The 19,083-nt window shown below is 31.6% G+C and overlaps 2 protein-coding genes across 2 annotated transcripts; both read right to left on the bottom strand.

Moving 5' to 3' along the window:
* Positions 1-1,081: 1,081 nt before the first annotated feature.
* LOC108751045 lies at positions 1,082-6,087 on the bottom strand. Its single transcript, XM_018490983.1, has 10 exons — positions 6,069-6,087; positions 5,288-5,448; positions 4,720-4,911; positions 4,489-4,563; positions 4,337-4,399; positions 4,068-4,139; positions 3,914-3,970; positions 3,583-3,684; positions 3,349-3,498; positions 1,082-3,186 (listed from the first exon to the last, which is right to left on the bottom strand). The coding sequence occupies exons 2-10, from the start codon at positions 5,392-5,394 to the stop codon at positions 1,095-1,097; spliced, it is 2,910 nt and encodes a 969-aa protein (XP_018346485.1). The 5' UTR covers positions 5,395-5,448; positions 6,069-6,087; the 3' UTR covers positions 1,082-1,094.
* Positions 6,088-7,259: 1,172 nt separating this feature from the next.
* Positions 7,260-19,044, bottom strand: LOC108751138 (general transcription factor 3C polypeptide 1). Its single transcript, XM_018491179.1, has 15 exons — positions 18,863-19,044; positions 18,420-18,613; positions 17,316-18,207; positions 15,724-16,501; positions 14,610-15,444; positions 14,066-14,311; positions 13,278-13,556; positions 12,031-12,966; positions 10,629-11,646; positions 9,930-10,480; positions 9,290-9,581; positions 8,685-8,904; positions 8,411-8,603; positions 8,103-8,199; positions 7,260-7,381 (listed from the first exon to the last, which is right to left on the bottom strand). Exons 1-15 carry the CDS (start codon positions 18,942-18,944, stop codon positions 7,260-7,262), a joined length of 6,735 nt encoding a protein of 2,244 aa, XP_018346681.1. The 5' UTR covers positions 18,945-19,044.
* Positions 19,045-19,083: the final 39 nt, after the last annotated feature.

Genomic DNA, 19,083 nt, shown 5'->3' with positions numbered 1-19,083 from the left:
ACACACAGCGAGGCACTTAACCCTTAGTTCTATGACGAAAAAGGTCATTACGTACCACGCTATTTGGTCGTTGTACTGATTCTAAGCTGATTGAAAAGGAAGATATTAACTGTTACGTCAATTACGTGTTTCTGTATAATCTTGTAACGAAATAAAAAATGTGTACTTTTATTAGTGATGGATGAATGAAATAAGTAAAGAATGGAAACAGTAGTAGACTTTACTGATATAATCAAATAATTAATCACAGGCATCTTTATAAAATTCAGTTTATTCAAGTAGAATATTTAATATCAATTTTAAGAATTGTTTCAGTTTTACTTTCTTGTATTTTACTCTTATGGTGAAGGAATATAAGAATGTTTGATCTCGTAACAGAAATAAATGAAACGAAAGATATGAAATTAAATATACTTTCTTACTCCGTAATAAAATTTATAATAATGCATTGAGAAGACTTCCGTGAACATTGTTAAGTTATAACTTTGTTATAAACCTAAAAATTTATACTAAACATTTAAAACAAAATTCAAAGTTTTTAATAACGCCAATATAATCTTTTCATCAAAGAATATGTTCTGTAATCATCAAGAATATTTTCTCATAAAGAAGCAAATTAAAAGTAAATATTAATAACGATCTATAAATCGTAATTTCGTATTAAGCACTTTAAAATATGTCAAATATGTAATCAATACACGAATAAAATATTTGATTAAACGTAGCAACAACAGAATAATTATTAATAATTAGTTAATCCAATAAAACCAATGTCAAAAGCGACTATCTCAAAATACAGTTAAAAACGTATAAATTGACATCAGGCAACTTACTCTCAGCGAAAATTTATATTCGACACGAATCTATTTGCTTAATCTATTTGCTACAAAACGCACTTTTCTTCAAATTAGTCATGAAATTCAGGAACTTGTATGATTGCTCATTCAACGCTGAAATACCGCGTTAAATTTTTGCATTTAAGCGCTATAATATATAAAAAATATATAAAGGAAACAATACTAATTAATAAAATAATATTAACCAATGCAAACAATAAAACTTGAACGTAGATAATGCAATAAAAACTGAGCAGTTTATAACTGTATCACATTTAAGGAGCTGCGTGATTCTATGCCTTTGCAGATCTTATTGTGCCGCGACAACGTAAAATATACTCGCATACGTAGAAATAATTTGATTAGGAAAACGATTGGGAAGTCCGGACAGGGCGGTTTGTAGTCGATTTGTTGCGCGAGCTGCAGCATCTGTGCTCCAAGATTCTTCTCGATAGAAAGTTTCTCGAAATTGCGCATGAACATGTCTTCAAGACTGGAAATGTAAAGATGGAAAGAGCTCGATGTATCTCTGCTGGACAAACTACTCTCCTTGGTAGCATAGGCAATGCATACGTTGCAATTAATGTGCACCAGCAAACACTCGTTAAGCAGAAACTCGCACACGCGCTTAAACGCACTTCTCTCGGGCAGTCGCAAATCGATGTTGCGATAATTCGTCGCCGAGATGTTTAAAACTTGAGTAGCGGGCGGAACCTCATTAGCTAAAGAGGACATCGACGGGGTTGACGCTGTCTCTATTCGCTTGAGTATCTTCCGTCCGTTCACGGCAGAATCGCCCCCACTTGAATGCTCGAGAAAGTGCTTACTGACGAGATTCTTGAATGCGTAAGTAAACAAAATAGGCGTGGGCCTAACGCGATTTCCGCTTTGTCGTCTAATAGAACGAAAAACGCGCTCGATGCTCTCTAGATTCAATCTTCTTGTACAGAGGGAAGGGAGCTGATGCTGTTGCAACACGTTCCACAGTTGAATAACCGCGTTGATCGTAATCTGCCAATGATCGAAGCACTTGATCGACTTGACGCACGCGCCATTCCTGTCCACTATCTTAATCGACTTCAAAAAGTCAAGTGTCTGCTGCAAGAAGCTCATTTCGTGCATGCTACCCGTAAAAGTTTGTTCGAAATTCTTAGTATTCGATTTGGTCGATGTAGAGGAATTGAAAATATCGAATAGCTGATCAAAATTGTGTATAAACTCCATCGTGCCGATCATTTCCAGAGGTAATTCACCGGATGCAATGTGCGCGCTTAAACCTGCAGCTATGCTACCACTGAATATTTGAACAGCGTACTTGGTTTCTATCTTTTGACATCCCTTAGGCTCCAAATGACTCAAAGACAATTTAGGGGCCAATGGCAGTCGCATCTGGCTGTCGCGTCTGAAAAAGAGTTCGATATCCATCCACGAGGCCCTTTTATCGCGGAAGCGGAAGTCATGAGTTCTAAACACGTTTCTGGTCGTTCTCATTAGCCGTGTAACGTCAAAAACGAAAAACACTCTTTCGTTGTTCACCAGGAATGACGGACGTTCCACAGAGATCCCTAGTAGTCGTGATAATCGCAGAAATGTTGGTGATGTATTGGTAATTAGAACATGTACGGTCACATTGATGCTCTTCAATCTAATTATTGCTTGGAATATCAGATCCTTCAAAATATCGGTGTGACACGTATTGCTATGAAAGTAATAGGCGATGGGCTGTTCCCAGTCGCCAACTAAACTACAGGCCATTATCACCAAAACCTTTCTCGCTAGCGTGCGCCGCTTCTCTGTACCAGTATCGTGGAAACCGATGATCTTGTCGCGCGTCAGATTGTAGAAGAGATGTGGTCTAAGTCGCATTTCCTTCACAGACAGGGAGCAATGTCTCTCCGTCGACAGCAGCGATTTGATCTTCAAACGCAACGCATTGAGCACATTGTCATTCAAGCCGGGCGGTATATCCCAATTGCGGATGTGTCTCCACAGCTGACGCGTTGTAGGCAGCAAGCATAACGGTCGGTAAAATCTGTATGCACCTGATGCCATGAAGAATAACTCGAGCGCGAGTTGTTTATCCTTAAAATTCTTTTTAGTCTTAGGCTTCTCGCAAGCATTGATGCATGCTGAAACTAACATGGCGGAATTACGTGGTAGTAAATCTGTACACGCCGTTTTAAATTGATCCATGTTCAGACGATTGTCTTCGTTTTCCGCGTCGAATGTTTTCCTTCGCTTTGTGATCAAATTATCAGCACAAATCTCAGATTTTTCCATAGGTCTCTTCCCTCGAATCCAAGCTTCTGGTGTCTGTGTAGAAATATTCCAATGTCTTCTTTTTGGTGTCCTGTAACATTTAACAAAATTTATGTTTAATATCTTTATTTTATTGTTAAATTAATGTTTTTGTATATTTTAGTAAAATAATCTGACGTTAATCGCTGAAATAAATTTTTACTAAATTTTAACATTTTCACTGGTAATATTAATCTTTGATAATGATATTTACCTGTCACCATTTTGTTGCGTTGTATGAACTGACACTGTTTTTGACGACGTTGTACAAATCGATACTGTTTTTGATGGTGGTGTACAAACCGATACTGTTTTCGACGTTGTTGGTACTGGAGAGTCTATAGATGTTAAATCTATAATATCTCTATTTAAAAAAGAAATAATACTTTCTGTATTTAACGATTATAAATGACGCTATATAAGTTGAAATTGCAAAATCGTGACTTACGAATTACTGCACTCTTCTTTTGGAAATATTCGCGCTAATGTCGACACTGCTTCCGTATTCGTATCTATTTCTTTAATAAATTGTATTTCCGCGGAAGTATTCCTATTAATAGAGTGCATTTTTAATACTTTTATCTTTTTTCGACATATATTAATAGTAAACAAATTAAGACTTTTATTTACATTAAATTCTATTAAGCAAAACAGGAATAAATAAGGCAATGCTAAATATTAATTGAAAAGAAATAAGTTAGATATCTTTTGAAAATAATATAATTCAAACGCGTCTAATTGACTTTAGTACATCTAACATCTCTACATTTCTAATTTACCTGTTATCATTCTCTTTCTTCACGTCTAGCAACAAGGTTTGAGCCGATGATACATTTCTGATAAAAATTAAATATATTATTTGTTATAATACAGAATATAAGTTAAAAACTGAATTAGAAACACGATATCAATATTAAGGCAAATAGAAGTTACCTATCTTCATATGTCTGTTTTAAAGAGGATCTCGGAAAAAGTGCTTGTACTGGTGAAATTATGGCTGTATCTCTACATCAAGAAATTATTTTTATTCAATAAAGATAATTAATAAAAAATATAATACTTATGTAACAAATCGGAATTTATTATGTCTATTATAAATGACGTATATATAGTTATATACATATATATGTATATACAAATTTACTTGAAATCGTTTATATCATAAACAGATTATATTATTCTTATGGCAAAAAGAAGCTCACCTTTCGTCAGGTTTCACGGGATGCATTTCAGATACTTCAGATTGTGATAAATCTGTAGAGTTTCTATAAAAAAATTGCATTATATTTAGAAACTATTTTACTTCTTGAGCAAAAAGTCAACGAGAAAATTCAAATAGAACTTGCGAATTTACCTATTTCTGCTTTCTGGCTTCAAAAATATAGTTACAAAAGAAATCGGTTGAAACAAAGTCGTAGACGAATTACCACTAAAAAAAGAGAAAGAAAAGTTATATTTTTAATTTTTCTTAAATACAATTTTAAAATCTGATAGTCTTATTTGGAAATTATTTCTAGTAATATTGTAGCAATATTACTGTATAACTATACTAGTAATAGATATACAAATATAAATATATACTCACTCTCCTGTTTGTTGTAATGGCTTCAAAAATATTGATGGCACAGCTTCTTTACTGAGATAAATTCTCCCTTCTATATTTCGAAACATTTCTACTCGAAAATGTAAATGGCATATTCGATAATATCGATTCGCAAATTCTGGACCTATTGGCACTAAATCCATTCTATTGCATGCTTTAATCCATTCTAACCATCTAAAATTATATAATTTTAAATATAAATCTGACAATAAAAATATAATATATAAGGTATATCAAATACAGAACATAAATTTGAAGATATATTCAGATTTATTTCATATATAAGCACGAAATTAATTTTCAAAAAGTATATATAATAAAAAAGAAGATATTCAAATATACACATAATGTATCATCTTAAATCTTATGTCTAACAAATGCTAAAAATCAAAATTAAAGTCATATATATATATATATATATATATTTGAACAATTCTGTAAATTAATTCAATTAGTTAAGTTCTTTTCTGTCCAAGATCTCAAAGTGATTTCTAGCATCATGGGCATAAGGTTTTGTAGGTTGAACTGGTTTGAATTAATATACAAATACCTTTTCCTATCTTTTGGAAATCGAAAGAAATGTCGTCTCATTATTTTTATATTCAACATGCAACCTGGTGCAGAGCACCAACGAGTGTTAGTTCCAGTTCCATCCATTCTTTTTAATGCAATATTATTTAACACACTGCAATTTACTTTTTACTTAAATACCTGAAGAATAAATATAAGTTTAATCATCAAATGTCTTATATTTTGTACATTAAACAAAGTACATTAACGTTTTTAAGTCTGCAAGTTTTATATTAAATGTTACAAATGCAAGACTTAATTTACAAATTTCAAATGTTCTAATCATGGTATTGTATACAATGTTACTATTATATATAATTTTATATAACATAGCTTTTAAATATATAAGCAACATGTAACTATAAATATTTGTTTCTAATAATAAGAATTTAAATTAAACTAAATTTCTTATTAAAAACAGTTTAATTAAGACATAAAAATCTGTAATATTATATCTTAGAAATAACAATGATGCAAATAAACTGCTCATAATATATATTTATTAATTTCTTAAAATATAATTCATTAATTTCTTTCTCTTAAGTAGTTTATATTACGTTTCCATTTTTTAATTATTCAATTTATTATTGCTACAGCAAAACCCAAATTCAATATCTTCTGTTGAACTGTCATTCAACAATTTCTCACAGCTTTGCTTACCATTTTTTATCTACTTTCAGATGCATATATAATATACTCAAAATCTGTCTGTATAAAATTGTTATAAGTTATAAATAAAATTGCATAATTAATTTACAAACCTTATCTTACAATAAGTTTTAATTTCTTGCACATATACACTGCCATTTGTAAATATTTGTCTACCCATGTCTTTTCATGCCTTCCATAAATGTGGGAAGAAATTTTAGAAAATGTTTACCTTAGTCAGGACAGTAGATGACACACTTCAATCATGAAGTTAAGGTTGATTGATTGAAGGTAGGTTGTAAATTCTCTATAACTCACGAGCGATAAGTTCTTCAATTTTCATAAACAAAACTTGGTACTTGTTTATTCTCAAGTCTCTTACATCACATCCTGTCGATACACAAACGGCTCTTCCCATTTCTCGAGTCCCACTTTCTCGCGGGCGCAACTTTTCGGAAATAAACAAACGATCCGTTAGATTAATCGTTACGGCAAAGTTAAAATGGAAGTGTATTCGGATTTCGAAGGAAAAAAGGCGAGGAAGAGAAATCACAGAAAAGTATAATGAAAAGAAATAATGTCCATCATGTTTCTTAACAAACGAGAAACGAACATTTCGCGCGAAGCGATACGTGCGTTCATAAAAAACGTCAGCTGAGTATAATAAATTCGATTGGGTGACCTCGAGCTTGTGCACGGTTTATCAGCCAATTGCTGTTCTCGCTGAATACGCGGTAATTTCAAAATTGGTTGTGTTTTAGTGCGTGCATAAAAATACATCGAGATCCGAAATGTTTAATTTATCGCAAAAAGTTTTCGTTAAAAATTACATTGTTATTAACATCAACGTATCTTTATTACAATTTTTACATATTTAAAAAATAATAAAATAATAAAGTACAAAATATTTTTAAAAGAGATACAGAATCGAAGTATTATAATAATTCCATTCAGAAATATTTTTCTAAGCATATCATATATACAAAGGTATTAAATAAACATCTTTCTATATTATTGTAAAAATTATATATAGTCATAACATAAGCTTCGTACGGTTTGGATGCTCACGTGCTTTAAGCACTTATAATCATTTCATTTTTGTATCAGATATGTTTGATATAAAAAAAAGGATAAAAATGCTGAAAGTGTCCAAATCGAACACAGTTACAATCATATACAATAAATGTAGCTAATACTATTTTCATTTGTGCTGCCATGCATATATACAATATATACACATATGTATGTATACATAATATATGTATACATATGTAGATATATGTATGTATATAAAAAATATATAATTACGGCATAAAATCTGCGCTATATGTTCTCGTACTCAAGAATATACTAAATTTCAATATAGCATCTATGGTAGACTCAAGTATTATTTCATCTTCAGTGGACCAACCAACGGTGTCCGCAGCTAAAATTAAATAAAAAATATATTAGTGAGAATGTATTATAACGAATTTGATAAAAAAAAAAGATAAATCAGATAAAAAAAGGAATGTAGCATATATCAGCAAGTAGCAAAAGTTTTGGATAAGATAGCATATGACACTTTCCACTTCGTGACATACGTCGTTCTATCTTTCTTGGCATTCCATGAATAACAAAGATAGAACGATACTTATGTCGCCAAATATAAGTATCCATTATCTTTTCTTGAGATTAATTGTGTAACATTTGTAATAAAATAAAATCGTATTATCATACAAAGCACTCTACCAAAATATTTTTATAGATTATTAGATTATAGAGTATTAGACAAGAAAGCAAATTATCTGAAATTAGTACACAAATATTTTGGATGTTTAAGAGATGTTATCGAAATAAATATCGTTATCGAGATATATATATTATCGAAATAGATTAATCTTTTATAAATTATAATATTAGCATCTGTTTATGTTTAATTAAAATAGAGATAATTTTTAAATATGAAATAATATTTATGTATAGATATAGATTATAATATTTTGAGAACGTCACATGGAGTGATAATTAACAAAATGCAAATATGTTATTGTTGATGCAGACATTAATTAACAATTATCAATTATTAACAATTTCATCAATTATCATTCATTATCGATTATTGAAAATTTCTAATTTTAGTAATATTAATTTTAGTGATCACATACTTAGATTACTAATATTAACTGTAGGTGGTGCAGAGAATAGAGTAACGCGTGTTTTCTTCAAGAGCTTACTCTCTAAACATCCCAATCTGACCAGCATCTGCAAAAAATTATTTTCACTGAAAGTTAGCTTCTGCAATAATATCAAAAAGAAAATGTATACAGGTTGCATATTATTTTTTATCAATAAGTTGTAAAAACTCTGTAGTACTTATATATAATATAAGATCTAATGGAACGAGTCTTTCTTTAAGAGTGCAGAAATACTGATTTATCAATTTGCAAGTATAAAGACAATCAATAAAACAAACCTCAACTAATTCACGTGTATGATAGGGTTGTAGAACGGGAACAAATCTGTTTTGCATTTTCGCCATCGTGAGTCCAGGATGAAGCATGCAATAACTCAGGACTGCACCTAACATTCGATCTAAAACTTTACGATTTAGTACGCCGTCTATACGTATCCATGGCCTTATTGCAACTTTTATTTCTTCGACAGTTCTGAAAGAGAACACAATTCAATATCATTTTTCAAGAGGTTTCTGAGAAAATATTTTTTTTTATTCATATGTGATTTCATACGTAAAATCTAGTTGCTGCGCTGATTTATACACATCCTTTTGTGGAAGTAAATGTGTCTTTTGCTTATGCGTTCTTTTTCTTGTATGTAAATTGCTTTTCTCGCTATCTTCCTTCTTCTCATCCTTCTCGTTAATTACGTCATTGTCCATTTTTGTGTTTTTCTTTTCTTTGCTGTCTTGATTGTCCGATGATGTTGAAGGTATCGCACTATCTATTTCGCCTGCAATATGTTTATTTTAAATATTTATTAAAACTTATTTTAAAAGAAACAATATATTAAATATAAATAACTTAATTCTCATTTAACAATTCACAAATCCGGAAATGTTGATTTTTTAATACTGTTTTCAACACTTTTGTAAACTTTATGATACCAAGAAACACACACTGAAATATAGTAAAGCATAAAATATAAATTGAATATTATATTCTATGTGATAAAAGTCTATACTTTAATAAAATTTTTCAAATGAGATATATAGAATTTGTAATATCAAATCTTATTATACCATAATTATAAACAAGAATTAATGTATTCATTTATTATTACGAAATAAATATTTTAGCAAAATATAAAATTAAAAAATATAATATAACTATATTACGTTTCTCATTTGCATCTTTTTCATTGTCGATATTTGTATCTTTTGCATCTATCTCAGTATTTGTTTCAGTTGTTTTCCCTTGATGCATTGTGGAATATATACTATCCTTAAATGGCACTAAGGATTCTTGTTCAAGACGATATATTTTACAGGAATTAATTAACCAGGGATCCACATAACGATGATGAATATACCGTGGTTTGGTGACACCAGAACGTACAAATATACGATTTTCTGTTAAAAGCGAAACTATCTTGTACAAATTTTCTCCTTGTTTATTGAAGAACTCATCCTGGATAAGACAAAAGAAAAATAATTTTTTTTTAATAACTAAAGTTAGTAAAATATTTTTAGAAGAACTGCTGATTAAAATACAAAAAATCGCTAGAAAAAAACCATTAAAAATTTATCGTTAAAAAACAATATATTAAATATAGAACTTAATTCAATTAATAATTCAACAAATCTGGAAACATTGATTTTTTTAGTACTGTCACTTTTGTAAACTTTATGATACAAAGAAACACACACTGAAATATACAAAAAAAAATTCTCTCTTTCTCTGTCTGCTTGTCCGTCTGCTGTCTGGTGTGTGTGTGTGTGTGTGTGTGCGCGCGCGCGTGTGTAAAAAATAAATTACCAGCAGTTCCTGCGAACAGACGCCGATTTCTTTCTTCTCCTGAACGAATTCATACACCGCATCGGCATATTTCCAGTTAATTGCTTCAGTTAATTCTTTGTTTTTCGTCATAAACTCGTTTTTGTAATCCGTGTAAGAAACAACGTTCTTCGGAAAAACTGCAGTCTGATTTAACTCGCTGAGAAAATCGTTTACAGTTTCGATCTTCAGCGGTACTAATTGACTAGGCACCGAATAACCTTGAAAATTCTCAACGTTGTTTAATGTTTCTATAGTTGAAGATGATAATTCCAAGCTATAGAATATCCTAAAGCTATTAACTACGAAATATTCGTGTGCGTGATGACTGTCGGTCATCGAGAGATCGTTTAGCTCTTCCTTCATCCTCAGCATGGATATTCTAGTATATTTCTTTTGGACGTCATTTGTAGCCTCTATCTTGTTGCAAGAACTAAAGTAACTCATCTTAGGTGACATGTTCTTGATAATCTCACTGACACGTCGAGAAATCCGAGTTATATCGATTATATTGCTCGGCTGCATCAAAGAATCTGGAATTAAAACAATATATATTATTTTAGACAAATCAATTATAAAGTTTGATTGGAAATCGCAATATGATTAATATTGCATATAAACCTTTCATTTTATAATTATTTCTAGAAATAAAAATTTTATAATTATAAAAATATAATGTACCGTCTTCCTTCATCTGCTCCTTTAATTCATTCATTGATTTAACTGATTTGGAGCTATTCAAAAATATTTTATCGAGGCTTCCAAAATCTTCATATAATTCTTCAAGAATCTTCGATTCCTCGTTTTCTTCTGAATCCTCGAAATCTATCGAATTTTCGGAGTTTAGTCTTGCTCTCTTCAAGAACTGTCCTTCGCAGTCCATAGAATCTTCCTCGATATTAGATCTCTTCCTTGAAGAACGATTTGTACGCGTTTTCTTCTTACTTTGATCATTAGAACAACAATCCTTCGGATTCGTGTCTTCGTCTTTGTTATTTTTGTCAAGCAATGTATCTTCACTTTTCTTAGATTGATTTTTTTGTTTTCTTTCATTACTTTCTTCGTTTTTACAAAAAATCTTCATTGGTTTTTCAGAATTGTCATTCTCGACAGGTCTCTTCCTTTTCAAAGAATCTTTTTGTGTCTTATGGGAAGTTTCTTCCGTTTCAACTCCAGAAACTTCAGCATTCTGATTGTCGTTCTCAAAACTCTCAAGATTAAAACGGTAAAGTCTTGTTAAAATATCTTGGTATCTTTGGGCAGCTCTAAAATAAGTCTCATCTTTGCCTTGATATCTCGCGTCTAACATAATAATTTGATCCGGCATCTCAATATCAAAGTCAATTTGATTATGTGCTAAAAGATCATGCATAGCAGCGACAATGCCACTGGAAACTGGAAGTTCAATACCGTTAAATGTTTCTTGTTCCTGTGAGGGGACAATATTTCTTTGCTCAGAATACCATTGCAATAATTTTACAAAGACATTGTAAGAATCCTTAAAGACATCATAAGTCCATTTAGTTTGAAATCTATGGATATAGTTAATGCTTAATTGATACTGCGAGCTGCTCATCGGCATATAGTTGCCATATTTCTTAATAGTTGCCAAGTGATGCTTTTTTACTGTTACCATTTGATCTGATTTGACCTTATTCATTGCTTGCTTTAGAAGGGCCTCTGAATAGTGTTGATACACCTTTAACAAAATAAGTTACTAATGAGTCGATTAAAATTTCTTGCAATACAATTTACAAATTCTGAAAAGTTGTAAACAACATAAAATCAACATATTGATTATATGTGTATTGTATAAGTATATGGATAAATTCTACTTAAAATAAACGATAGATATCTTATAGAAAGAATAAGAATAAAAAAAGACATTATTCGTTTAAGTAACATCTGTTAATAAATCACAAAAAAATCAAATGCTGATTTTATATTATTTAACACATACACATTTAAAAATTTAATTTAAATTTGATTTTAATTTAATTTAATAAAGTTTAATTTTCAGGATAAACGAGTTTGGAGTATTATTTTCGCGAATAAAATATTTTATATTACATATCGATCATACCATAAAGAGTTGATAGGCCCAGGAACGCCTATCCTTTCCACAGCACATGGAACTATGTATAACAGAATTAATAATCGCCGAATGAATATCAGTAATGCTTCGCACATCCTTCGTAAAGCCCTTATTATAATGCGGTTTTATTGGATGGACCACTTCGAAAAGAAGATTAAATTCTTGCGCGGTCTTTGGCATCGCCATATGTTTCTTTGGCTTAATCTCCGCAATGTCGTAATACTTTTTCATGATATAATCCACAAGCTCTTTGAAAATCTCTATTAATCGCTTCTCATACTCTATCGAGCTTGAACACTCGCCCTTCAATCTCTCCATCGCGCCGCCGTATCGTTTATCAACGAACGGATCTTGTTTAATCTCTTCGACGCCCAATGCGACGCTGTTCACCGTGCGTGGTTGTCGCAACATGTACATCAACCGGCGCTGACAGGCGCGCGAAGTCTTGTTGTACGAGCTGTAAGAATATGTTCGCAATACATCTCGTATCGTTATGAAACTGACCATCTGCTTGCGTGGATTCGGCGACAAGTAAGTCGACGTTACTTTGCATACTAGCAGGATGTTATCTTCGTGAGTGTCCCATTCCACTCGTAGCTTATTCATCCGCTGCATCGCCCGATAGTCGTCCTCATCGAATTTGACCCGTGCACTTTTCTTGCGCGGCACCACATGTCGCACAAAGGATTTCTGCCTTTTGGATTGATGCGATGACGGTAGAGCCTCGTACTTCCGTCCGGCGGTGTTGAGCTGCTCCTGTATCTTCTTCTGCAATTCGGTCGCGCTGACGACAGGCGGCGGCGGTGGTCCCGAAATCTTCTTCAAACCATCATATTCCGTATATTTAATTGGCTTTACTTGAATTTTCGATAAATGCAAATCTCGTTGGCCTGTATTGGATTTTCCCTGAGTTCTAGAAGTTTGCTGACAAAGAAAATATTTCATAAATAACATTAATATATTCTGTAAGTAAATATATTGCTATACAATTTAATTTATATACTGATATTGATTTAATTTATCTTTATATTAGTCGACAAATTATTAAATTTCTATATATAAACAAAAATGCTTATTATCTAATATAAAAATATTTATTATAAATTTTTTTTATATTAAAAATATGATATTAGTCTAAAAAATATCTGAAAATTTAAAAAGAGAAAGAGATGTTTTATTTTGTTTTTTCAAACAATCATTTTTTTTCTATCTTGGATGATTTCGTCATTCTTTACCTGGGGATGTTTAGTACTATTGCTTGACCAATTCCAATTGCGTTTCAGATGAGCGAAGAGAGCTGAATCAGTACCAGCCGCTCCTTTATGATCTCCGGGAATTAAACCGATATCTCTTTCTGCGACCTCTTTAGGATTGCGTGCTGCAACTGCTTCTATCATAGCAGCCTTCTTGCATAAATCCTCAAGTAGAATATCCTTGCCATGTACCACCAGCCTACCGCCAAGTAGAGTATTAACGCAAATAGTCCACATTTCGTACCAATATTTCTCAACGGCCTGCAAAAAAATGAGATATTATTAATAAAATATTACTTCATTTTTTTTAGAATTATTCGATTAGTCCTTAAAATGCATAGATATTAATAATAAAACAACACTTTTTATTTATTTTTTTAAATGTATTAAACCTTAGTTTTTTTAAGAGTGCATGACTTTCACATACAAAATAATATTACTTATTGTAATTGTAAAAATTATAATATCACAGTAATATAATAAGATGAAGCAAAGATCAGTTTTAAGATAAATTAGGCTAGAAAAATGATTATTGACATGAATTGAATTCAATAATCGAAATATATTTTCTAAATCAAAGATATACAAGTGATTTTTATCACTTTCGACAACAGGTTTTTTCGATAAAATACGAAGATTATATTTAATTTCTCGATGTTTAGAGTTAAATTTATCCCACAAAATTTAGAATAAAAATTTAGAAGATTCAAACATTATTTTTTTTAATATTTTTTTAAAATTTCTAATAACACAACATTAGTCAACATTACTCGTGTGCGATCGAAGAAGTATTTAGTCACTGGATACATCTTATCTTCGATCTTATGATAGCCCGGTGCCGAAGAAGTCGTGTCCATCAATTCCGTGCGTCGGTTAATATAGATGAACACTTGATCTTTGTCTTTCAACCGTTGCGGACCAAACTGCACCAGACCAAGATAGCCTAATCTGGTGATAGTGTCATGGATATTGAATATATACTTCCGTGCATGTAATAAGCTATTGCGTATAGTAACCTAGAAATTAAAAAGAAATCTTTAAGTCAAGTAAGCATTATTAACAAATTTAAAAAGAGGATCATTAAAAACAATAAGCATAAACATAAATCTCTCAACAAAGATGATCAAGGATATAAAAGCCATTGATATCAGTAGAATAAATCGCGTACTATCTTCAAAGATCCAAGCTTATACCTAACTTTCAGTTGATTCGCAGAATAATAAAAATCACGATTGCTAATATTCGAGACTGTTTAGTTGAGTCGTGTTTTTAATCTTCCTATAATGTGTAAAATACTTAAGAGTCAAAACTCACTGGAAGGTTTTTGACGAGGTAATATTGTCTGATTGGATGACTTAAATAGCGATCTAAATCCGGGATCGCAAAGGGGACATTATGTATTTTGGTGAAAATCGACAAGGGCAACCCTAACAGAACGTCGCACATCAACGCCCAACCTTCGGACCATCCATTATGTTTAGGTAAAGGTGGAATAAACATCTTCCAATTTACTTCGGTGTTGTAAATGGTACTGAACTCTGGGATGAGATCATCGCTGATTTCGTATCCATTAGACCTGAGCATTTCCACCTGCTTTTCCTGAGATAATTTCGGTATGCCAGGATGATCATAGACCAGATAGAATAGTAGAATGTGTATCGTTCGCATCCTGACAAATTTCGGGCTGAAACCGTAACGTCTGCCAGCTTTAGGATCATGCTTATAGTTAATGGAGGATAATTTAGTCGCTGTCTTGTTGAGCTCTTGCAATTGCTCCTTAGGCGACTTGTCTGCTTTCTCCTGCTTATCTGTCTTCTTCACTCTTCTTTGAGACGCTAATAAGCAGAATTTGACTTTCGCTTGCTCGACAGCTGATTTAATTACAGTATGATTAGTGTCAATGTTAGGATCACAAATAAACGTCAAATTCTTCTCACGTCCATTTGCGCTCAAAGTCAATTTGATGTTCTTCACCAAGTTATCTTTAGCAAGTTTCTGTAATAGTCTGATGAGAGACCTCTTATCAATCTTCACATCGTAACCCTCTTTATCTTCTTCCTCGTAAATCATCTTCATAAGTTTTGCTGTATCATCAATCACTTGATTTTCTTTCACTGCCTCGATTATCAGGTTGGCACGTCTTAACAATCTAAATACAAAAATAAACAATATAAGAAGAGAAAATATTTAATAACATTGATATCTACAATAAAAGAATCTGGAGTGTTCGTATTTTTAAATTTAAAAATATTCAAAAGTTACAAAAATATAAATTTTACATTTCACAGCAAAATAGACAAAATTATATGCAATAAAAGTTCTTATTTAATTAATATACATCATACATTTCTCTCTAGGAACAATAATTTAATATATTTATTAATTTAATTAATCATTTATTTATACTTATGTGCATATTTATACAAACCTATATGTAATATTAGAGTTTCTCTTTTCTGTATTTTGCACAATTTCCATAAAGCCAAAGACTTCATTAATTCCTTTTCCAGTGCGAATGGGCTTTTGTGTTATCAAATTTGTCTTTATACTATTATAAAACGACGTTGCTTTAGCATCGTTAATTATTTGCTGCAAAGACGTATTGAAATTGTTAAACTTTTCTTTCTTTTTCTTCTTCACATTGGTATCGAAATATTTTCTTTTTATTAATAAAGATTTTGACGTCGTACATCTGTATTTAGATCGAATTTTTGACAATCGATACTTATATAAAATTCTATTGACAACATAAAACAAATTCTTCAATTCTGTTTCCTTTCTAGCACAGTTTTCATCTGCACGTTTATCTTTCTCTTCATCAAGAATCTTATCTTTATCAATAATTGGTGCATCAATATCATCAATTTTATCAACGTGATGATCAGAAGAGGATTTTTTACTTGTCTGATCGTGGATTGTTGGGATTGCTGAGTGCTTTTCGTTTTCTGCTTGCAAAGATGTTTTGTTCTTCAGATTATCTTTACGTTTACTGGTTATTTTCTTGGAGAGTTCCTTAATTTTATGTACCTCTTTATTAAATTGCTTACTCATTTTGCTGCTTTTTTCGTATTTCTTTGAAACATATTTTGTAATCCTTTGCCGACCCATGTCATTCATGTATGTTGCAGCGATACCCGCTTTTGCCACATTTCTCATAAATGACCTAGACTGTAATTTAGTGAGACCCATCTGTCTTCCCAAATTAGCTAAAAATTATAATTTAAAATTTCTTAATTTTTATTTGCTTGTAATTTGAAAATTAAATAACAAAATGAGAGAGAGAGAGAGAGAGAGAGAGAGAGAGAGAGAGAGAATGTATATTAATTTTTTATAATATAGTAGAACTCCATTCATACACATAAAACACACACACACACACACACACACACACACACACATCTGCATTTCATTTACATGAACGAGTTTATGTTCCAAATAGTCAAACTTATAGCTGAGCTATTATTAAAATTACAGCGTCATAATTCGAATAACAGAAACTCGACATGCTCTACTCCAGTCTTTCTAAACTGATAGAGGAAAATTATTGAATATTTATTGTCCAAATCATTTGGTTACCAAAAATGTGCCCCAACAAATTTGGATATATATATATATATATATATATATATATATGTACATATATAAAATATATATATATAGGCTTAAATATGATTGTGTGTGTGTGTGTGTGTGTGTGTGTGTGTGTGCGCGCGCGCGCGCGCGCGCGCGCGTGCGTGTGTGTGTAAATGGAGTTCTACTATATTACAATTTGAGCATGAATTCGTATCTCGGATAACGAAATTTTAAAACAATAATTATGTTTATATGTGATACCCTTAATCAGGTTTAACAACATCTGTAGTTGTATATATAAAACTATAGACCAATCACACAGTTATTCCATTTTTCAGAGAAATAGTTATAATTAACCAATTTCATATAACTATAGATATATTGAACCCGATCAAGAGTGCCAAGTAAATGTTGGTAATAACAAAAAATCTATGATTTACTACTAACCTTGAGATATACCTTCGGCTTGACTAGCTTCAATAACATCGTTTGCTTGTTTCAAATAAGGAACATTTAACAAATGATTAGATATATCCAATTCAACAATGTCTTCATCATCTTCCTTTTCTTCTTTGTTCCATATATCAGCAACATCCACATCTGGATATAACACCTGGACAACTTTAATTTTTTTCTCCTTCGAAGGATCTTGCTTTTGCCGCCATTCACTAGGCTCTGCTTTAGGATACAATGTTCTATATGGTACACGGATGTCTGTCTTTACGATTTTTTGAAAAACAGCGATTCTAAACAGTTTCTTGATAGAATTACCAATTCCAAGCTTCTTCTTAATCTCATCGTAATCAGCCACGCCATTGTCTTTAGATCGTAGAATATCAACCACTTGTTCGGCCAGATAAATCGTTTTTGGCTTTCGTTCTACATAGAATCGTGGTAGATGCAACAGACTACCACTGTTACAATGGCCGGCGCTCTTTTGATGATGGATTTGCTTCGTGATCAACTTGTGTTGTAGTAGAAACTTTCGATGGTAGAACAAAGTTTTTGGATCTTCTTTGAGCGCAGCTAAGCTGAGTTTGCCTTGAGTGACTTCACCATGGTAACGAGATCGGCCTACTCTCTCTAAGAAGCAATAGTGCATGATACTCAGTTTCAATGTCGGACTTACTTCGACATTCATCAAAGCTCGTGATCTAATGCGTTGAGATGCTACAATCACCAAACTTCGTCCATACTTTTCTGTCACCTCGTCTAAACCTACATTTGTCACATTGTTTGTGATATCTTTTCTTGTATGATATGTAGAACAAGATCCCCTTGCACCTGTCTTGGGATCTTGAATAGGACAGTGGGGATAAATATCTGGTGGAACAATTGGCTAAAATTCAAAATGTAAAAAGAACAAGATTTTAAATAATAAAAAATACAAGTCAAATTCAAAATAGAATTAAGAAATCAAATTTGCAATTACAAAATCACTTTGTAACTTAATCTTCTTAATAAAATAGCAAATATTTCAACATTTCTTATAGCTTTACAGTAAGAATATTTTATACAAAATTATACAAGTATTATTATATCTATACTTACTGGTTCTTGTATAATACCGAGATCAGGATGTACATGTTCATAACGATCAAATATCACAAGCGGATCTCGGGATGATTCTAATTTGTAAAACTGAAAATCCTTTACTTTCGTGCATATTATCCATATCTGTTCCATGAAAGGCTTAGGGTATGGCAGCGTATCATTGAACCTGTTTGCTAATCGCATCCACAGTGCTAAAAATAAGAAATAAGGAGACATAAATATATCAATGCATTATTTATAACAAACAAATATAAGAATAACATGCAAAGGTAAAAATAAAGCTGAATCAATAAGATACATACTTCAAAATTATATATGTTTAAACAATAATTAACATAACAGTCTATTGTAATAAAGAAATAGATAAATTATTATGACAATCTGATCTTAAATATCTAAAATGATATAGTATTTACGATACAAAAGTAAAATTAAATAACCTTGTAAAGTAATGCCGTCTAAACCTTCTAAGGCAACTTCATCAACGACAGCCTCCACTAAATTACATGACGGATAAGCCATGCTTTATTAACAGTGCTGCATCTAAATGCAACAAATACAATAATTGCGTTTTACAGTTTTGCACAATTGATAACTTTAAAGTTTCAAAATTTTTAGTGAATCCTGTAAATCATGGGAAACATGTAGTCTGTAGAAGCAT

This window comes from Trachymyrmex septentrionalis, unplaced genomic scaffold (assembly GCF_001594115.1).
Source record: "Trachymyrmex septentrionalis isolate Tsep2-gDNA-1 unplaced genomic scaffold, Tsep1.0 scaffold40, whole genome shotgun sequence".
In the NCBI taxonomy this organism is placed as follows: Eukaryota; Metazoa; Arthropoda; class Insecta; order Hymenoptera; family Formicidae; genus Trachymyrmex; species Trachymyrmex septentrionalis.
Note: the sequence above shows the minus strand (reverse complement) of the source record. Positions and strands in the feature narration are given on the sequence as shown.